Here is a 23,359-nt window from a genome sequence, read left to right on the forward strand (position 1 = left end):
GACACTCACGTGACCTGCTACCTCTCTCCTCTCTTGGCCTGACAGCTGTAGTGGGCAGGGCTGAGGATCCCCTGCTGCAGCTGTCATGCAAGAGAGAGAGGCAGCGGGTCACATGAGCACTGATCTGCGCTCTGTAAACAGGTATATAGCTGCATTATTTTTATAAGGCACATTACATGAATACACAGAGGGTGTAATTTTAACCCCAATTCGAGCAGCAGGAGGGGAGGGGGGGTGGACACAGATGACAGGCAGGGAAGGGAGAGGGGAGAGGACAGAAGAGAGCTGAGGATGACAGAGGCATGTAAACTGACCACAGTGTCAGGGCTCAGCAGCCATGATATACCGTGGTCAATTTACAAAGGGGCGGGCAGAACCAGGCAGGATCAGCCAGGTATTTCAAGTATTATAGGGGGCCAAATGACACTGCACAAGCACTGTGCTGTATAAAATGCTTCAAAGAACAGGATCTTTATTTTTATTTTTTAGGTTAACAAAAGCTTTAACACCTTAACCCCCGGAAGATTTGGCTGCTCAATGACCAGGCCTTTTTTGCGATACGGCACTGCAAAGCTTTAACTGACAATTGGGTAGTCATGCGACACTGTACCCAAACAAAATTGATGTCCTTTTTTTCCCACAAATAGAGCTTTCTTTTGGTGTTATTTGATCACCTCTGCGGTTTTTATATTCTCAAAAGAGTGACAATTTTGAAAAAAAAAAAAAAAAAAAAAAAAAAAAAAACACAATATCTTTTACTTTTGGCTATAATAAATATCCCACATTTTTTATCAAAAAAACGAATTTTTTCCTCAGTTTAGGCCAATATGTATTCTTCTACATTTTTATTTTTTTTTTCAAAAATATTGTAATAAGGGTATATATTGATTGGTTTGCGCAAAAGTTAGAGTCTACAAAATATGGCATTTTTATTATTATTTTTTTGAACTAGTAATGACGGCGCGTTCTGCGATTTTTATTGGGACTGTGATATTGCGGCGGACATAATCAGACACTTTTGACAATCATGCTAGTTTCAAGCATTAAAATATATATGTAAACAGCACTTGCAAAGAGAACCACTTAAAAATAATTAATACCGTGTCATCATGTGAAGTGATAATTGAAAGGACACAATCTAATAATAAAGTGCATATATGCCATGATGTACAAAAAATATTTCCAAACATATGTAAATAAATCCAGTTTATAAAGTGCTAGGTGCTCCTAGAAACAATAGTGCATCAGTGCTCCAGAAATTATTTCCATTGAAGGGTCATGTGCCACACTCCCCTCTTGTGACCCCACTCACCAAATTTTTTGGACCTTCAGCTTTGCAGTCAGAGGCTTCTCCAGAAAGATGCTCTTAGATCAATAAAAACCGACCAAGCTCAATAAAATGGGAGACAGAAAAGGAACTCATACTGAAATACCATTAAAACTGAATAACTTGGGCAAACTAGGCGCCACTTACAAGACAGCTGAACAAACAGGCATCAGTGTAAAGCATCCCGGTTTCGTTACGTGACGCAACTTCCGCCCTCCGTGTAATGCACGCCGATTAGCGGCGGACCCAGATGCTTTACACTGATGCCCGATTGTTCAGCTGTCTTGTAAGTGGCGCCTAGTTTGCACAAGTTATTCAGTTTTAATGGCATTTCGCTAGGAGTTCTTATTATCGAGCTTGGTCGGTTTTTATTGATCCAAGAACATCTTTCTGGAGAAGCCTCGGAGTTCCCACTCCTCACACATCAGATTATTTGATCACAGTCTCTTTGACCCTAGACTGTAAAGCTGAGGGTCCAAAAAAATTTGGTGAGTGACATCACAAGAGGGGAGTGTGGCACATGACACTTCAATGGAAATCATTTCTGGTGCACTGATGCACTATTGTTTCTAGGAGCACCCAGCACTTTATAGACTGTGTGAATTTATTTACACATGTTGTTTGGAAATTATTTTTGTACATCATAGCATATGTCTTCATGCATTTTGGAGCACTAATGTACTTATTAGATTGTGTCCTTTCATATTCAATTATCACTTCACATGATGACACAATATTTTTATGTGGTTCTCTTTGCAAGCGCTGTTTACATATACATTTTAATTTTGAGGTTGTAGCACCTTTGCAACAGCAGCTGCATTGATTTTTTTTAGTTCATAGTAATAAGCTTAACATACATGTTAATGGATACATGTTAACATAAGGAACGAAGCTCAATAATTACAGAAGTAGGTAAGAATATAAAACATATAATGAAATATGAAATAAATAAGGAAATTCGGAAGAGAGATTTTCAAACTGATACATCAAAAGGTATCTATCCTACAATGTTAGTTTCCAAAATAACGTGAATGAGATACATTAGTAACAATGAGCTTCAAGAATTAAGGAGGAGGATGGGAGAGGAAGGAAAGGGAATAGAGAAAGAAAAGGAAGAAAAGAAGAGTGGAGAGAAGAAATTTACTGGATTGATCCGAGAGCCAGTGTGGGGTTTAGTAAAGTTTGAGTTCCATCAAATATAATCAACTACCATGGCAGGAGGACTGAATTATCAAAAGATGCTGGTGCGAAAGAATGAACCCATGGGTGCCACATATTTTCAAACTTTGGAATTTGATTGTGTTCTATGGCAGCCATTTTAGAGTGGATCATAAAGTTATTCATTCTATGTTTTGACTCAGCTACCAAGAAAGGGATTTCCATGCTTTCGCGAGAGTTTGCTTAGCAGCTGTGAGGAGCTGGACAAAAAGCTTGAACTGCATATGCATCAAGCCTACAGGTTTAAGATCAAGTAATGCCGTGGTAGGATCTGGTTGCATTGGAATTTTGAATAATTTGGAGGCAATTAAAAACATTTTCTTCCAGAAGGTTTGAGCTATAGGACAGGCCCACCAGATGTGCATTTGTGTGCCCAAGTCCGAACAGCCGCGAAAGCAAAGGGCTGAGCAGGATGGAGAGTATTTAGCAACTCTGGAAGGTATGAGGTACCACCTGGTCAAGACTTTATAGTTGGTTTCAACCGCTAAAACGTTAGGGGAGGATGTTTCGGTAGCCATCCAGATATCTGACCATTCTGTAGTGGTTATTGTGCGCCCAAGGTCCTCCTCCCATTTCTGAGCATAGGAAGGTTTGTCCGAGTTGGGTGTAACTAATAACAGAGTAAAGAGAAGAGATTAGTCTCTTGGCATGTGGATCCTTTTTACATGTGGCTTCAAAATTTGTGAGTTGATCAAGTGGTGTGCATTGATTTTTTTTACCTAACGTGAGTTCATTCGTTAATTTGTGGTCTCATATTCTGCAAGCACTGTTAAAGCGGAGCGCCGCCGAAAAATTTTTTTTTAAAAGTCAGCAGCTACAAATACTGCAGCTGCTGACTTTTAAAACATGGACACTTACCTGTCCAGGGCGCCCGCGATGTCGGCACCCGAGGCCGAAGCGTCTCTCCGTCCTCGGGTGCTGCCGCCTCCATCTTCGGTAAGGGAATCAGGAAGTGAAGCCGTGCGGCTTCACTTCCTGGTTCCCTACTGCGCATGCGCGAGTCGCGCAATACGAATGCTCCCTGCTGCCTCTGGGACCCGTGTGTTTCCCAGCAGGCAGCGGGGAGGGAGCAGGAAGTGGCGTATCTACGCCGGAAGTGGGTACAGATACCTGTAATATACAGGTATCTGTACCCCCCTCCCCCCTGAAAGGTGCCAACTGTGTCACCGGAGGGGGGGAGGAACCTGATGAGTGGAAGTTCCACTTTTGGGTGGAACTCCACTTTAAACTCTTCCATCCAGTTTCAAGCAGTAGGCATTTTGTACACTGCTGCCTGAAAAACGCTCAGTTTTCAGGCATGCAGCATTTTTTTTTACCTATCTAAAATTATATTATAATACACACACATATATATATATATATATATATATATATATATATATATATATATATATATATATATATATATATATATATATATATATATATATATAAAAATGTGGATAAACAAGCGCTGTGTATTGATCAGTTAAAAATATATAGATTCGAAAAATCTGCGTTGTCAGTATTTTGAGCCCATTGGTGTAAATACACCCAATAATCCCCCCACCACCATAAACGCCTGAAATTGAATATCAGCATTTCTGGATGTAAACATCAGTACCATGTGGAAGAGGCCATTTTTTGGGATTTTCAATTACAAAATAATATGTATGGCCAGTTAAAAACAGCTCCACTAAATAATACTCCACTTTCATTTAGTTTCCTTACACATTAGTGCATCTCCAAAGTCACACAATTTCCAGTGCTACTTTTGGTGCAATTTTGATTCGACTTTACATTCTAAGGATCAAAGTAGTGCAGGAACCCTTTAAGTCAAAGTGATTTAAATGTAAATGGAGCCTTAAAAATAGAAAATATGAATATTAATTTTGCAATTCAACCCCTTTGCACCAACAGCACATATATATGCGGCCTCACGGAAGTGGGCTTTTTTCCTTGGGGCCGCATATATGTGTGCTTTGAGCTGGGAGCGTGCCGTACAGTGCGTTCCCAGCACAGAGACCGGGGTCTCACTAAGAGCCCTGGGTCTCGTACTAACAATCGGGACCTGGGACTGTCGATTCCGGTTCACCTGATCGATGTGAAAGCCTCTGATTGGCTATTACAGTAATCAGTCACTGTAAGCCCGCCACCTGGGTTTCCTTCCTTTTCTGAATGAAGAGAAAGATACATTGCATCTTCCTCTTCCTGCAGCAGAGGAATTGTAAACAAAACGTGTGGAAAAAAAAAAAGGGATCAAGGTTGCCAGGTCAAGATCAGCAAATTCTGGGTAGAAATAACAAAAAAAAAAAAAAAAAAAAAATCATTTTTTTAAATTGGTATCAGTGTCAATCTGTTTTAGGCAGGGTTAAAAAAAAAAAAAAAAAAAAAGTGCACCATTCTTTCTGGGCTGTACTACAGGTATAAACAACTCACCTATGTGGTATCACTGCAATCGTCCGATTTTTTTTTTTTTTTTTTACTACTTTGGGCCAGTTTTACTTTGATTAAAAAAAAAAAATATATATATATATATATATATATATATATATATATATATATATATATATATATATAAATCAAAGCAATATCCATTACCATTTACCACCAAAATATGTACGGATTTACTAAACGCGTTGCAAAATTGAGCTTAGGTATTTGGATTTATTTTACCCTAAGGTGTGAAGGGGTTAAATATTAAAAATTAATTATTTAAAACTTGCTGCAGTCAATGACATGATGGGATTTTATAAAACTGCCTTCCCCCAAAAATCTAATATTGCTTTTATGTAATCAGGGCAACATAGGGATGCAAGTTTCTGTAATCTGTATAAAAGCCAAAAATAATTTTCTGCACATGCTCCTCGTACTAAAAGTTTGGAGATGCGTTTCTACGCATTAGCGCTTCCATTGGATGGATGCTGTGTGACCCAGAACAGAAGGATTGTCTTGTCAATTTGGTGTATAGGGACAAGCTAGCTGAAGGAATGCATGGCCACAGGGGAATCAATAAGCCATGGAACTACAAACTGCAGCCACAACATATGAACCCATCATCACAAAATAAGGCAAACACAGGCAATAAAACTACACACAGGGTTCGTTCACATCTACAATGTGTGACTGAGCGTGCGAATTGCATGTAGGGGAGCCCATTCATTCCAAAGGGCTGCTCTATGGGTGAAAAACACGGAAAAGAAACTCTCGACTCCCCAAAAACACATGGTGCTGCGGCGCCATGCGAGTTTACAGATGCGTGGGGGGTGTTTATGTGTTTGTCGGGAAAGCACTAAATTGTTCCTCACATGCATAGATGTGAACCTAGCCTAAACAAAAATATTTAAAAGTATATATCTTGCCTTTACCATTCAGAGAGTGACATTTCCAACACAGCTGCAGCAGACAAAAAAATACCTGAATAGATTTTGATACAACCCCCTTGTAGTCAGGCTTTGCTCTACTGTACAGTGCTGTCCATCTAACACAGATCGCTTCTTGCGGGAGGACATAGTAGGATTACGTCATAAATGTGCAGCTGCTCCTTCATGATTCAATCACATGCTGGGCCAAGCCAAAGAGCATTTGGACCTTGTTCTGTCTGACAGGAGTTCCTGGATCACAAGACTGACTGCAAAGAACTACAATTTGGATGCTAAAACCATTGCATGTATGTATTTCTACTGCATATCTATCTGCCGACATGTGATTAAAAGGGTATTAAACCCAAAACCAAAAATGTAATATATTGCAGCTGACCAATCCTTAGATGTGCTGGCTGCATTAGTTTTTTTTTTTAGGCTTTTTTCCTGGTGATCGGGCCAGTGACAGATCTCCTGCATTACAGTGCCCTCATTCTGGATAAAGGAGCCCAGGGGCACATTTGGACAGCAAAGGTAATTACCAGCAGTAAGACCCCTTTCACACCAAGGCGCTTCAAAAACGCCCTAAAACGCCTTAGCGTTATTAACGTGTTTTTACAGGGGCGTTAGCGGTAAAATTAACGCAACGCTGCAGGCGTTTTAACAGCGTTTTTCAAGCGTTATTGATGCTATCTTTCTGCTTGCATGTTTATCCTTTGTGAGATCATGTAAAACAAGCAGTGTCTTGTTTTACTTCAAATCTTCATTTTTCTGGGATTAATTCTTTTTTTTGGCACTATAATTTAGTTTTTTTGGCACTTTGATGGTCTGTTTAATCACTCTGACCTTCCCACAATTTCAGTCCTGTTGTTGTAGATGCTCTCTTTTCTGCTTGCATGTTTACCTTTTTGTGTGAGATCATGTGAATTTTCTACAGCTCAGGGCGGATTATAGGCGTTTTCAATTCATTTCAATGGAGAGGGGCGTTTTTGAAGCGCTTTTTCAACACCCAAAAGCTGCTCCAAAGATGCTACTTACAGGACGTTTCTCAACGCCCCGCCAGCGCAACGCCTCAGTGTGAAAGGGTCCATTGAGATGCATGGGGAGCGTTTTAATAGCGTTAATTTTAGCGCTAAAACGCTGCAAAAACGCCTTGGTGTGAAAGGGGTCTTAGGGGCGGATGTGCACCCCTTGATGAGAAATATTTGTTTCCAGGGGTGGATATCCATCCTTAACTACATAGTTACATAGTAGGTGAGGTTGAAAAAAAGACAAACCTACGTGTGTGATTATATCTCAGTATTACGTTGTATATCTCTGTATGTTGCGGTCGTTCAGGTGCTTATCTAATAGTTTTTTGAGGCTATCAATGCCCCCCCGCTGAGACCACCGCCTACATTTAAATACTTCATGTGCAATTACATGTAAACAGCTGTGGACAGCATTAGCCTGTCATTTATTTGTACAGACCTTCTTTCTGTAGCTGATTGGAAACATCTGGCCATACCAGCAGCAGAAAACACTGATCTGGGCAGTGTTCGGTCCGCACTGTCAATATGCATGAGTATTAAATTTGTTCTAAAGGCAGGTGTTTTTTTGTTTTTTTTTCTTAAAGCATTCTCTGCATTAAGGTAAAAAAACCTGTGTGCCCCCCCCCCCCCCCACAAACTTAACTGATCTCGATCCAGCGCTGTGTACGAGAGCAGCACCACTGTACTCTCTCTGCTCATTGGCTCAGAGGCAGCAGCGGGAGACATTGGCTCTTGCTGATGTCAATCACAGCCAGTGAGGACAGGGGGCGGGCCAAGCTATACTTTGTGTCACACAGAGCTTGGCGCAGGAGCGAGCCTGCATGAGTGCGCCTATATCAAGCAGGTTCCTATGGGGGAACTCTGCAGGGGGGGAGGAGCCAGAAATGCTGGCGGGGGGACCAGAGAAGACGAGGATCAGGGTTGCTCTGTGCAAAACTACCGCATAGAGCAAGTAAGCAAGCCATGTTTGTTCATTTATTTATTTTTATTTATTTATTTTTTACAATCACTGGCAGGGCGTCAGAAAAAGTCCTGCTAGCAGCTTCTTTGGAGCGGTGAACTCACCGCTCCTCCACCGCTGCTCCCTATTGAAAACGCCGCTCCGGCTGCGGATTTAACCCCTTTTAGGCCGATAGCAGGGGGTTAAAACCGCCCCGCTAGCCGCCAAATAGCGCCACTAAAACGACGGTAAAACGGCGCAGTGTGAAAGGGGTCTAAGTATTACGAAAAAACGTATCTCCAGGAGGCACTAAAGTCGTATTTTGTTTATTACTACTTTTCATTGTACTATAATGTTGGTAAACTACCGGCCCTCTAACAGACAAACAGCAGGTGTTCCAAAACTGTTAAAAACAGCTTGAAAGCAACTTTAAAGAGCCTTCACACTGTTGCATTTTAACTCACGCACTGCAGTATGCTAAAAGCATGTGTACAACTTTCCCATTATAGTGTCTATTGCTATCTCATTGCTGCAGTGGGTTTGAAAAAAAAAAAAAAAAAAATAGGACATGTCTGTTTTTTCTGTGCTTAAGTGTGTTGGGAGACCTGTAGAAGTCAATGGCAGTGCATAAAAAGGCATACATAATATGCCTTTTGATGTGTTGGCAACAAGTATTAACAAGCCTTGGTTAACGCGAGTTCCGCCTGAAAAAAAAAAAAAAATTAAAAAAGTCAGCAGCTGCAAATATTGCATCTGCTGCATTTTAAAATAAGGACACTTACCTGTCCAAGGCGCCCGCGATGTCCTCACCCGAAGCCGACCTGTCCCTCGGCTCCAGGTGGAGGCACCAGCATCTGCAGTAAAGGAATCAGGAAGTAAAGCCTTGCGGCGGGGGGCAGGGGGCAGACACGGTGTAGATCGCCGCGGATACTGCGGCGATCTTTCACCGAAAGTGGGAGCAAATACCTGGACTATACAGTTATCTGCTCCCCCTAAAAGGTGCCAAATGTGACACGGAAGGGGGGGACCAGATCAGTGGAAGTTCCATTTCTGGGTGGAATTCCGCTTTAAGGGCCGTTAACCCTATCCACTCCAAATTCTAAATTGAAATGCGATAAGAAACTGCACATCCAAATGGCTGAATTCGGACCTGAAATGGACCAAAGGACACACAGGGCTCCTGTGCAAATTCGCACTGGAGTCGCAGTGGAGATATGTGAACGGGCTCCATAGAGAGCGAGTCAAAATCTCCTGCTACTGCGAATTGGATGCCAGTAACCCGCAACCAATTCGCAATAGTGTGAACCCAGCCTTAAATGGACCCTTAGAGGTCTTTGTTGTGATCTCAGAGAATGATAACTTCACAGTATAGCTAGCTACAAAAGGTCAGGGGTGTGTTGTTTTCAAGTGTTTTTTCTTACTTGTTAAGTATGTGTAAATACTTTAACCACTTCCCGCCCAATAGCATATTGCCGTCCGGGAAGTGGTTCTGTTATCCTGACTGGGCGTCATACAACGTCCAGCAGCATAACATGCCGGCGCGCGTCCTAGAGAGCGCGCAGCGTGGCATGTCATTCTGACACGCCACATCTCCGATCGTGATAAGAAGCCTTTGTCAGAGGCTTCTTACCACGTGATCAGCTGTGACCAATCCCAACTGATCATTGCGTGAACCAGGAAGTGCCGGGAAACGGCATTTCTCGGTTCGCGCCGACAAGGAGAGCCGATCGGCGGCTCTCCCTGTCAGAGGGGGGGGGGGGGTCTGTGCTGATAATCAGCACATTGATTATCAGCACAGCCCCATCAGATATTGAAAAAAGGTACCCAGTCAGTGCCCCCTCAAGATTGCCTATCAGGAGTGCCCAAAAAAGTGCCAGTGCCAATTAGTGCTCACATTGCCAATCAGTGCCCTACAGTAACATCCGTCAAAACCTCATCAGTACCTCATCATCAGTGCTGCCCTTCAGTGCTGCCTATAGGTACCCATCAATTATACATATCAGTGCCTCCTCATCAGTGCCCGTCAGTGAAGGAGAAAACAAAATTTTATAACTGAAAACGAAGAAAAACGTTTTTTTTTCCCCACAAATTTCGGTCTTTTTTAGTTTGTTTAGCAAAAAATAAAAACCCCAGTGGTGATCAAATACCACCAAAAGAAAGTTCTATTTGTGGGAAGAAAATGATAAAAAAAAATAATTTAGTTTGGGTACAGTGTTGCATGACCGCCCAATTGTCATTTAAAGTGCGACAGCGCTTGTCCTGGGCAGGAAGGGGCGAAAGTGCCTGCTTTTGAGGTGGTTAATGTCTACAGTCTCAAGACTGGTGCACTTTAATCCTGTCTTTGACCACTTCCCCGTATTTCCTATCCCAATCAACACCAAAACTAGGAGTGAGGAAATCTTGGTAACAAAGATACAAAATCTCTCAAAATAGTGCATACACAAGTTCATGCTTCTACTTTAAAGAATTTTTAGGTACCTCTACTTTACTGCAACTTTCCTAAATACCGCTCCTAGATTATAGTTTACCTAGCCATAGCAGCTGCAAACATTACTTTTCTCAAACAAGTTACACATCACAACACAAGGGTCCCAGCATGTTGGAAGTTCTCATCACAAAACAGAGATTTGTCTTCTTGATGCTCACACAATTATGGCCAGCAGAACTTGGGAGAAAATAAATAAATGCTTAGTACATACGATCTGTGTCCTAACTGACAAGTCCTCTTTATTTAGGAAAAAAGGCAATTTTGAATACATAATTATATATATTATTAATAATAATAATAATAATAATGTAAATTGGCGTAAAAAAAAACAAAACAAAAAAAAAAACAGCAGACATACTAATCAAATCAATGGACCAGCACAGTGTTGTAATCGGTGTAAGGACAAAACTGGAGGTGTGTAGGAGCCAAAGTATAATACAGACGACTGGAACAGGTTAAGGGCTTGTTTACACATGTGTGGAGATTTGATGGATTTCCGCAAGGGAACACGGAAAACAATTGCTTTCTACGTGCAAGGTCGACACTAGAACACACGTTATGCTGGCATGGAGTTTTCATTTACCAAGCTGAACGAGAGAAATCGAATAGATTCCGTCATCCATTAGAAACAGCGTGGATGACAGAATCTCCCTGCTGGCTATTCCATGCAGACAGGTACAGCTGTTTGAATACCTGAATAGTGACCGTTTCTGATTGACCGGCCCTGTCCAGCCAACAATTTTATACCTGGCTCCTGAGAACATCAACTTTTGCTCAACTAGGTGGGGTGCCAACAAGATCAATATATCAGAAATGAGTCTATGAGCTATGCCAGTCTTTGGTTAGTTTACTAATTAGACATAAAAGGACAAATCATTTTTCACCTTAAAGCGGTTGTAAAAGCTCAGGCTTTTTCCACTAAAATAATAAGCAGGTTACACAGGTACTTACCTGCTCTGTGCAATGGGATTACACAGAACAGCCTCAAACCTCCTCTTCTGAGGTCCCCCACAGGCGTTCTCAGCTCCTCCTCTTCTGTGTGCCCCCATAGAAAGCCACTTCCTATGGTAGCGGGGGGCTCACTTCCAATCTGGGCTGTGCGTCCACTGACACACACACAGGGTGGCTCTGCCACAACCCCCGATCCCTTGTCACAGGATTGGATTGAAAGCAGTGGGAGCGAAATGTTCCTGCTGTCTCAGCAAAGCATGTGAAAGCGGGGTGAGGGCTGCTATAGACGGGCACATCACTGGAAATCCATAGGAAAGGAAATCCCTGAAAATTAAGGGAATTTTTTGGTGACCCCTAGGTCACCAGAACTAGTGTTCCCATTGGACGATCTCCCCTCTATTACTTTTCTGGGGACAACCGAAATGTACCCTTTCACTGATAATGGTAAACAGGACAAATAGAGAGGGTGAATCTCCCTAATGGGGACACAGACCGCAATAAAAATTGACAGGGGGTTTAACCCACTTCATCCAAAACTAAGAAAAAAGTTTTCCCTTTAGTTATACTTTAAAGCAGTGGTTATCAACCCTGTCCTCAGGGCCCACTAACAGGCCAGGTTTTATGTATTACCTTGGGGAGATGCAGACTAGAATACTGTAATCACTGAGCAGCAAATGATATCACCTGTGATGTATTTCAGTTATCTTGCAAACCTGGCCTGTTAGTGGGCCCTGAGAACAGGGTTGATGACCACTGATTTAAAGGATCTGCTACTGACTGCTTGGTGCCAATTACAACAGCATACATACAGAGGTCTAGCATCCATGCCACGATGGGTCAGGGCTGTTTTGGTGGGAAAAGGGGGATTGTCTCAATATCAAGTGTTGGCTGATCGGTGTAAGTCATGTGGTGTAAATATTGGCGCATTTTTTTGTGCGCAAAATTAACAATGGTATAAGTTTTACGTGGTGGTGTACCATACCCAAATCACATTAAAAATACTATGTGACACTTTGTCCGATCATGTAGGCAAAAATAATGAAACATTCAACTAATGTTCTAACTTTAAAAATGTACACCATTACCAGAGTGGTATAAATACTGTAGTGAACATAGTTTCAGTTTTGTGCCAAAGTTTTGGTGCTCACATCTGGTGCACCAGTACCTGGAACACACTACTTTTATGAATTTGCTGCAGGAAGTGTTAACTCAACATACATATAGAAATTGGTACATTTTGTGCATGCTCTAGTCTTTGTTACTCCATCCAAAATATGTGTATGCGTATAACACACTGTACACTGTCCTATTCAAGATCTCACCCACGATGATGTGCTCTGATTGGGGCTGTACAGAAGGATACTGCTAAGACACTACCATATCATTGATTTAATGCATAATATGTCAAATGTTTGTCATTGCTTTACTATTTCAACACATTACCTGGAATTCATAAAGAGCGTATTTCAATTGGTGTGTGGCACTCCCCGCTGGACAGAAGTCGATCATTTGACATGTTGAAAAATGATTCTCAATCAGCGGGTGCTGCTGTCACAACACAATGTCCCCATGGGGACAATTCCTCCATTCACCTCATTGGGGTGGATAGAGGAACCCGCCTGAATGAGATTTATATATACACTTTTTTTTTTTTTTTTTTTTTTTTTTTTTTACACGCACATACATATCTCAGTTTCACTGCTACAGGGCGGCACCTATGTATATATACAAATGATCTGACACTTCCGGGTAGGGATGTCCTCCGGCACTCATAGATCATTGGGCAAAGAGGCGATCTGCCTATGAAAACGAGGCAGATCGCGTTCTGACAGGGGGGGGAGGGGGGGGGATGGAATTTGTGTCCCTGCAAAGGAATAAATGTAATCTCTTCCCTTAGTGAAAGCAGCACACAGTTTACACAAAAACACTGGCTAGGCACACAGTTAACCCTTTGATCGTCCCTGATGTCAACCCCTTCCCAGCCAGTGTCATTGGTACAGTGACTGTGCATTATTTTTAGCACTGATCACTGTATTAGTGTCACCGGTGGCCAAAAAGTGTCAAAAGTGTCTGTCACACTATCGCAGTCCCACTATAAGTTGCTGATTGCCGCCATTACTAGTAAAAAAGATAAAAATATCCCATAGTTTGTAGAAGCTATAACTTTTGCGCAAACCAATCTGTGCTTGGTGGGATTTTTTTTTTTACCAAAACTATGTAGCAAAATACATATTGGCCTAAATTTATAAAGAAATCAGTTTTTTTTTTTAAAATAGATTTTATAACAGAAAGTAAAAATACTGTTTTTTGTTTTTTTAATTGTTGGTCTTTTTTTGTTTATAGCGCAAAATATTAAACACAGAGGTGATCAAATACCACCAAAAGTAAGTTCTATTTGTGTGAAAAAAAAAAAAAAGAAGAAAAAAAAGGGACACACATTTTGAGTACAGTGTCGCAGCACCGCACAATTATCAATTAAAATAAGGCAGTGGCGTATCGCAAAAAATGGCCTGGACATGAAGGGGGATAAATCTTCCGAAGAGCAAGTGGTTAAAAAAAAAAAAACAAAAAAAAACAAAAAAAAAAAAAACACTGTAAATGTCCAAAAGAAAACAATGAAACATTAAATACAAATATATGAAGTACACATCAACATACATCTGAATTACTAGAATACTGAATGTCTTTTCACAAGGTCAACCCATAACAAAACCAACTTACTGCAATGGTGGCCGTACACTCTGATTTTATTATCAGATTGATGTTCGAAAATGATCAGATTGGAAACAGATTGAACAGCTATAACTTCTTTTTCGATCCCTTTAGACTCAGTTTAGATCAAATACAATCGAACTGAGCCAGTTGGCCAGGGGAGAAAATGATCAACCAGTTATCAATCAGCAACACCAAGATGATCGCATCACACATTCAGTCGTCTTCTGATCGCATCACACATTCAGTCGTCTTCTGATCGCATCACACATTCAGTCGTCTTCTGATCGCATCACATTCAGTTGTACAGTAAAACCTTGGATTGCGAGCATAATTCGTCCAGAAACAGGTTTGTAATCTAAAGCACTTGTATATCAAAGCGAATTTCTTCATAAGAAATAATGGAAACTCAAATGATTCGTCCCACAACCATTTATTCATAGGTCCTTCAGTTTGAAGTCCATATAAAAAGGATTATAGCAATGTGACCAGGCTGTGTAACCATAAAATGTCCATCCACAAATGACAGCCTCCACAAGGGGATTAGAAGCAAAATCCAGCAGGAACTACAGAGTATAAAAGAAGAGAGGCGCCTCTTATGCCTTGTTACAGTTTGAATGGCCTAGAATGGTCCGGTCTATTCTGGTGAGTGTTTCCACTGCAAGTAGGACCACAAGGGGCCATACAGGGTTTAGAAAAAATGCCTCAGCATAGCACAGCAGAGGGTTTTCTGTCAGCCAATCAGTGGAATGTATCGTAGCTCCGCCCTAACCGAACCGTTTCATTTTCTATGGCCCCACATCTGAAGCAGGACCCTGAATGGAACGGTTCGGTTGTATGGGCGACTTTCATAATTGAAACACCCAAAATAGCGTACCGTACCGAACCGCTCAGTGGAAACGAGGCATAAGTGTAGCAATATGTTGCTAATTGCTGTACCTTCATTAAATGTACCCATATTGCTACACTTAGAGGCACCTCTCTTCTCTTTTACACTCAGTTGTGACATGACGCTACTTGTATATCAAGTCAAACTTTATTTAAAAATTTTGCTTGTCTTACAAAACGCTCTCAAACCAAGGTTCTACTGTATTCTGATCGGATCACACATTCTGATCGGATCACACATTCTATTGTATTCTGATCGGATCACACATTCTATTGTATTCTGATCGGATCACACAATCTATTGTATTCTGATCGATCAGATTAAAAGATTGTCTGGTAAAATCTGAGCTACAACTGATAACTTTCAATCAGATCGTCCAACTATTGATCAAATTCCAAATCTCCTGTTGTGTCGTTTTCAATAATTCCCATCGGAAGCGACTGATTTAAGAAAATCAATCATTCAAGGCATGTATGGGCACCATAACACTCCTTGTTTTGTGAAAGCATTCCTATAGTGTGGAAGAAGTAGGACTAGAAGTTACTTTGAGCTTCCAAAGTCTCTGGCTCCTTGAAAAACCTCTCCGTAAGAGTTCCCGAAAGAGAGATCCAAACTTTTTTTTCGGACCTCTTCCTATTATTGTGTCTGGTTTTTTTTGTCACACGCTCCAACATAGCTAATAATAAACCCATACACAAAATTTCAAAGTATAAAATCAGATTTTTTTTTTTTTTTAAGTCTATGCCAAGAGCAGCCATTATGGTTATAATAAAAGGAAAGCCTACTAAAAATCCAGCAGGAGCCTCCCATGTGGGGCTCTTTTTGTAGGTCAGGTAGGGCTGCCATGCGAAAGTCCAGTTCCTGGAGGACTTGTAGTAAGTGATGTGGAAAAAGAAGACACATGGAAAGCTGTAGACATGGGTGACCCAGATTCCTGCTTACCTGATAGTGAGATCTGACAGCCATTTTAGGAGAAGGGGCTTGACTAAATCCAGGTCTGAGCTCGTCCAGCAGTAACAGCAGGCAGGAGGATCACCTGTATGTAGAGAGGAGAGGGGATCGTACACAGGGTGTGGAGGGAAGCTCTAGGCTCTGACACTATCCTATCACAACGTGCCTCCCATTACAACAACTCTTTCCCCAGTCTGCCTGTATGTGTGTGTGTGTGTGAGGAAGGAGCAGCCGCCACCCACCTGCCCTGCCCAGCTCCCAGCCAGGTCTGACGTGCTCACCTCGCCGCTCACAGCCTGTAATGTGAGCTCAGTCAGTCCCAGCAAACTCTCTCACACACGCAGTACAACAAGGCGAGGGGAGGCTGTGGGAAGTCAGGCAATGGACTAGCAGGGAGGAGGGGGAAACTGTGTGTGTGTGCTATTAGACAGCAGCACAAATATTCCAAGAAGACAACAAATAGCAGTCCTGTGTGCCCACACTCATTTCCTGCTCACCCCTCTCTGAATTTACTCATTAACCTCTTGAGGAACATGGCAGCACAGCTCTGCTGACTGAAACTTGAGGGAAAACTACAGACCTCTCCTAGTCTTGGGTGTGGACACGGAAGTCAGTGTATACAATGTATAAAGTGGTTTTGTTACACTCTTATGTCAAGGAAAGGTTGCTGCTTTGTTGGAAATAAATTATATAGTTTTTTTTTTGTTTAATTAGTTTTTATTAAAGAAGATCAAAGCAAAAGTATATAGTTTGTTTTAAAGCCATGACCCTCAGGACAAGTCCTATTAAAGGCCCCTCTAATCGCCACCTCAAGGATTTCCTTTAGCCTGCGTTCACATCCAGTAATTGCTTATGTAAGCGCTAATATAGGCTTATCTTGTGTGTTTTTGCACAGGTATTCATCTGTTTTGCAAGTATTTGTAAAAAAATAAAGCTCCTGGGTGAGAGTAGGGTAGAGATGTGCTCAGGCAGCCTCCAAACTCATCACCAGATAAACTCACACTCTTCTTTTTACTCCAATGAGCTGCCGGCTTGCTAAATCCTGCCCTGCAACTCATGTAAACAAAGCTCAGGCGTCCTCTAAACTCATCAGTAGCCAAACTCCAAATTCACACTTTTTTTTCACTCCAGTGACCTTGCGCAAGCTCAGTTCTGCCCCAAAGCCCATGTAAACAAAGCGTCCTCCATCTCTAGCCAAACTCAGAACTCGCACCTTTTTTTTTCACTTTTTACTCCACTGAGCTGCAGGCTGGCTCAATTCTGCCCCTCAGCTCATGTAAACAAAACTCAGGCCTCCTCTGAACTCAGCTCTGGTCAAAATCCAAATTCACACTCTTTTTTTTTACTCCACTGAGCTGCAGGCCAGCTTGATCCTGCCCCACAGCTCATGTAAACAAAGCTCAGGCTTCCTCTGAATCATCTCTAGTAAGGATGAACTCCGGCGTGTTTGCACACCCCACGTGTAGAGCCCGCCAGGAAGTCGGCACTGCGCTGCGCTAATCACAGGCAGTGAGACATTTCCCGTTTTCTGCAGCTGCACATCGGGACAATGTCTCACTGCCTGTGATTAGCGCAGCGCAGTGCCGACTTCCTGGCGGGCTCTACACGTGGGGTGTGCGAACACGCCGGAGCTCATCCTTAATCTCTAGCCAAACTCTGAATTCACACTCTTTTTTTAACTCCACTGAGCTGCAGGCCGACGTAATCTTGCCCCATGGCTCATGTAAACAAAGCTTAGGCTTCCCCTGAACTCACCTCTAACCAAACTCCAAACTCACACTTTTTTTTTTTTTTTTACTCCAATGAACTGCAGGCTGGCTCAATCCTGCCCCACAGCTCATGTAAACAAAGCCCAGGCTTCCTTTGAATCCTCTCTAGCCAAACTCTGAACTCACACTCTTTTTTAACTCCACCAAGCTGCAGGCCAACTTAATCCTGCCCCACAGCTCATGTAAACAAAGCTTAGGCTTCCTCCAAACTCATCTCTAGCCAAACTCCAAACTCACACTCTTTTTTTTTTTTTTTTTACTCCAATGAACTGCAGGCCGGCTCAATTCTGCCCCACAGCTCATGTAAACAAAGCTCAGGCCTCCTCTGAACTGAACTCTGGCCAAACTCTGAATTCACACTCTTTTTACACCACTGAGCTGCAGGCCGGCTCAATCCTGCCCCACAGCTCATGTAAACAAAGCTCAGGCTTCCTCCAAACTCATCTCTAGCCAAACTCCAAACTCACACTTATTTTTTTTACTCCAATGAACTGCAGACTGGCTCAATCCTGCCCCACAGCTCATGTAAACAAAGCTCAGGCTTTCTTTGAATCCTCTCTAGCCAAACTCTGAACTCACACTCTTTTTAACTCCACCGAGCTGCAGGCCGACTTAATCCTGCCCCACAGCTCATATAAACAAAGCTTAGGCTTCCTCCAAACTCATCTCTAGCCAAACTCCAAACTCACACTCTTTTTTTTTTTTTTTTTTACTCCAATGAACTGCAGGCCGGCTCAATTCTGCCCCACAGCTCATGTAAACAAAGCTCAGGCCTCCTCTGAACTGAACTCTGGCCAAACTCCGAATTAACACTCTTTTTTTTTTACACCACTGAGCTGCAGGCCTGCTCAATCTTGCCCCACAGCTCATGTAATCAAAGCTCAGGCTTCCTCTAAATCATCTGTAGCCAAATTCTGAACTCACACACTTTTTTAACTCCACCGAGCTGCAGGCCTACTCAGTCCTGCCCACAGCTCATGTAAACAGAGCTCAGGCTTCCTCCGAACCCATCTCTAGCCAAACTCCAAACTCACACTCTTTTTTTTTATATATATTTTAAAGAGCTGTGTGCCAGTGCAATCCTGCCCCACAGCTCATGTTAACAAAACTCAGGCTTTCTCCGAACTCATCTCTATCCAAACTCCAAACATACATTCATAAACTCAAACACATACAAACATACAGGTGCATCTAAAAAAATGTGAATATCATCAAAAAGTTAATTTATTTCAGTAATTCAAGTGAAACTTGTATATTATATAGATTCATTACACGCACAGTGATATATTTCAAGCATTTCTTCAGATTGGCCGCTGACAGTCACATTATGGGGGAGAATCTGGTGCAGCTGTGCATAGAAACCAATCAGCTTCTAGGTTTTATTGTGAAAGCTTAATTGAACAAGCTGATTGGCTACCATGCACAGCTGCACCAGATTCTGTGTGTACCAGTTTTAGCCCCCGTTCACATTGGCGCAATTTGACGTGCATTGTCCCAATCGGGACTTTGCGGCACCGCCCCAATTTCCTGCACTACTTTTGGCGACTTCGGGGGCAATTTCAATAGACATCTGTGCATGAACCCGCACAGATGTCTTTCAAATCGCCCCTGAACTCACACCGAAATGCGGGTTTGAAATCGTGCAAGTTTAGCTGAACTCACGCGATTTCAAAACCGCGTTCTGTGTGAACGTACCCATAGTAAATCCCCCCTATAAGTTGCTGATCACCGCCATTACTAGTATAATATCTGCATGGATCAGCATCTTGATGATGATCAGAACTATACTAGTGTTCCCAAAAACACAGTGTTAGCAGGATCAGCCTTCTATTGCTGCCAACACTTGTGGCATGTAGCAGAATACATTTTGATCTAAAATTTATGAAGCAATTTGATTTTATTGGATACGTTTTATAACAGAAAGTAGAAAATATTTTTTTTCATGTATGTAATAAGAAAATAAACACCAAAAGAAAGCTCTATTTGTTCAAAAAAATTATATAAATTTAATTTGTGTAATGCGTTGCATGACCACACAATTGCCAGTAGCACAGTGCTGAATAGCAAAAAATGCTCTGGTCATGAAGGGGGTAAAACCTTCCAGAGGTCAAGTGGTTAAACTGAGAAAATGTACAATTTTAAGAAAAAAAATAGGTAATTTTGAAATTGGTGGTACCAACACACCTCAAAAAAGTTGAGACAGGGTATTCTGTTGAGAAGTGCCCCCCATCGAATAGTGCCCGGGATGTACTGCGCCAGTACGGAACAGCAGAACAGATTTGCCGATCAGCTGGGCTGACGTAACCAGGGCACATGAGCACCTCGTAAGAGGTATCTCTCGATGGGAGATACAATTTCACAGGCACAATTTAAACCTATACAAACAGCGGGGGAGACTGTAGTTCTGAGGTTGTGCATCGCTGCTGCTGGAGGGCGGCTCATGGCCGTGTTGAAGAGCTGGTTTTGTCTGTGTTGCAACCCGCCCTTTCACACAGGCAAAACCGGCCGTTCAACACAGCAAGATCGTACTGCAACGCACACAAAACTGGACCATTAATACACTGTAACGCCGCCCCGCAACAGCGAGGCACAATGTCTCCCCCCGCTGTTTGTATAGGTTTCAATTGTGGCCGTGAAATGGTATCTCCCATCGAGAGATGCCTCCTAAGATGTGCGCTTGCGCCCTGGTCACGTCACTCTAGCTGATCGGCAAATCAGCTGAAGTGCGGCTCTGTCCTGCGCGTGCACGGACACTATTCGAAGGGGGGCACTTCTCGACAGAACAAGGGCAACAAAAAGCTGGCAAAGTAAGTGGTACTAACAAGGAAAAGCTGGAAGAACATTTTGTAACTAATTAGGTTAATTGGCAACAGGTTAGAAACATGATTGGGTATAAAAAGAGCATCTAAAGGCCCATACACACGATCAGAAAATCGGAAGTAAAATTTATTCCGATAAACGATCTTCTGATTTTCTGATCGTTATCGTATGGTGTTTTCAACAGCCGATTCTGAATTTTTGGATGACAAAAACTGGATGTGCAGGCTATAAAATTTTTGTCGTATGTGAACACAACGTCCGATTTTTTTTGATTAGTACAGTTTTCGTCTGAAAAAAATCATAAAAGCAGGACTACACATGCTCAGAAACGAAAGAACACATACAAAACAATTATATCACTTCTGAAGTCGCAAGACAATTTTCGTATGTTGAGTAACCTCTTCACTTTCGATATGAGACTAGCATGCAACAAAAATTGGACTAAAATTTGTCCGATAATCTGATTGTGTGTACCTGGCTTTAGAGTCAGAGTGTCTCAGAAGTAAAGATGGGCAGAGGTTTACCAATCTGTGAAAAGCTGTGTTTAAAAATTGTCGAATAATGTTCCTCAATGTAAAATTGCAAAGATTTTAAATATATCATCATCTACAGTACATAATGTTATCAAGAGAGAATCTTGAGAAATCTCTGTGCGTAAAGGACAAGGTCAAACGCAATGCAATATTGGATGCCTGTGATCATTGGGTCCTCAGACAGCACTACATTAAAAAAAGGCTGGGAAGCCGGCCGCCGCGCCCTTATCAACCGATGAGTCATCAGCTGTCAGCGGGGTTCCCCACTGACAGCTGAATGTAAAAAAAAAAAATTGTCGGCAAAAATATTTGTGACCAAAAATGATGTGGGGTCCCCCCTAAATCCATACCAGGCCCTTAGGGTCTGGTATGGATTTGGAGGGGAACCCCATGCCAAAACTAAAGAAAAAAAGTGGCATGAGGTCCCTCCCCCAAATCCATACCAGACCCTTATCCGAGCATGCAGCCCAGCAGGTCAGGAAAGGGAGAGAATGAGCGAACGTCCCCTACTGAACCATACCAGGCCGCATGCCCTCAACATGGGGGGTGCTTTAGGGCCCCCCCACCCCAAAGCACCTTGCCCCCATGTTGATGGGGACAAGGGCCTCCTCCCTACAACCCTGGGCTGTGGTTGTGGGGGTCTGCAGGTGGGGGGCTTATCAGAATCTTGAAGCCCCCTTTAACAGGGAGGTCCCCAGATCCTGCCAACCTCCCCCCCCACATGTGAATGAGTATGGGGTACATTGTGGTGCAGGAAAGGCGCTTTCCACACGTGTTTCCCACAACCCATTCAAAAAGCGCTGCCTTTGCAATCTGCTGTGGGTACCACTACATTGTTAACAGCAGCCCAAACACAGATCGCAAACACTGCATTTGCAGTCTGTGGCGCATTTCTTAAAAGTACATTCCGGTGCGATTTGCAAGCCCATTAATTTGAATGGGATGCAAAATCGCACTGCAGGGGAGCGCACAGGAGCGATGTGCTTTAGATTTAGATAATAAATTGTCATGTGGTTAAAGTATTGAGTTGTGATATATTTCACTTTGAATAAATGGGGTTTTTTATGTCACCACTGGACAATGTGACTGAGATTTAATATTTTGCATTTGTTTATGTTAAAGGTAGGGGGTATTATATTTTTAGCCCTGCAGCATTCTTTACTCAGTTTTATTTTTTCATTGGGTGTGAGTGGCTTAGAGTTAGATTTCTGAGTGGTAAAAGGTTCCTTTTGTCAACAATAGGTATTTGATAAGGCTCTTCCAATTTGTATGAGGCCATTGAGGCAGACAGACTAGCTCTTCAGAGGAAGCTTTTCCCAACCTATCGTAGCCTTCATAAGATCAGGTGAAATGCTCGCCAAATGAAGAGTTCTTGGCTACACTCTATATTTAAAAATATTGAGAACAAGGGTTTGATCGGCTAATTATCTGCAGATTGTGCCACATCCTAAATTCAAATTTGAAACAGAGAAAATTCCCCTGGTGGACTTTAAAGGCACATATAAGGAATGTTTAAGAGAGTATATAGAGTAAACAACAGTTTATTTATTACAAAAAAGTTCCTCAAGTAAATATCAAACAAATAACATGAATAAAAACAGGGAATGCAGTTCCATAGATATAAATCTAGTGATACCAATACACTTGCATCCGACGCGTTTCGGAGCTACTTTTGCCTCCTTCTTCAGGGGTGATTGTAAGCTTTAAACAGGAATTTCTGTGTGGGGAATGGCATATGCAACATAGACATAGTAAATATACATAAAAATCCAGACCAAAGAACATATAATTACATAAATATATATATATTCGTTTACACTTACATTGGTATCTATAGATATTGGTTACGCATTCCAAAGAGGTTTAAAAGAAAACTGACGTATTGACACATACTGCCCATCAGATGCGTCCCCTGGTCATGGTGTATAGAACTTTAGTAGAGTGTAACCAAAATATTCATATAGCCTCTATCAAGGTGAAGATAGATAGGTAGGAATGTATGGGGTAGTTTTACTTCCTTTCAATAGGAAGAGAAGCCCATTAGTCAAGGGCGTATGAATGTTTGGATCTGAAATCACACTGAGGCCAAATTCGGATCCTGTAGGTTATGAAAATATGTAGATAAGTACATGTTGGCCAAACATAAAAGTAGCTAGAGTAATAGGTAGGGAGTCCTAAGATGTATCCTACCTGGTCAGCCTACAGTATAGGGGTCAACAGCTGATGATGGGTGTGGATCAGGTGAGGCCCAAATAACTGGAAAATCAACATGAAGAAAAAGAGTATATCAAAACCCTGATTGTGTATTTCTATCCAGAAGAGGAGGGAGAAAGAAGAGAAAGGGAGGTGGGGGAGGGAAAAGGGGGAAAAGAAAAAAAGGGGAAAGGAG

The 23,359-nt window shown here is 42.1% G+C and overlaps 1 protein-coding gene across 3 annotated transcripts in view; it reads right to left on the minus strand.

Moving 5' to 3' along the window:
* Positions 1-16,264, minus strand: part of LOC141147467 (tight junction protein 2-like) — a 70,727-nt gene extending 54,463 nt beyond the window's left edge. The window contains exons 1-2 of one of the 3 annotated variants that reach the window (XM_073634712.1): positions 16,130-16,264; positions 15,840-15,933 (exon numbers count right to left, since the gene is read on the minus strand). In XM_073634712.1, coding sequence (XP_073490813.1) covers positions 15,840-15,863 — 24 coding nt within the window. In that variant the 5' untranslated portion in view covers positions 15,864-15,933; positions 16,130-16,264. The other 2 variants (XM_073634719.1, XM_073634709.1) reach the window with 2 other exon arrangements.
* Between the last annotated feature and the right edge of the window lie 7,095 nt (positions 16,265-23,359).

Source organism: Aquarana catesbeiana, linkage group LG01 (assembly GCF_042186555.1).
Source record: "Aquarana catesbeiana isolate 2022-GZ linkage group LG01, ASM4218655v1, whole genome shotgun sequence".
Classification (NCBI taxonomy): Eukaryota; Metazoa; Chordata; class Amphibia; order Anura; family Ranidae; genus Aquarana; species Aquarana catesbeiana.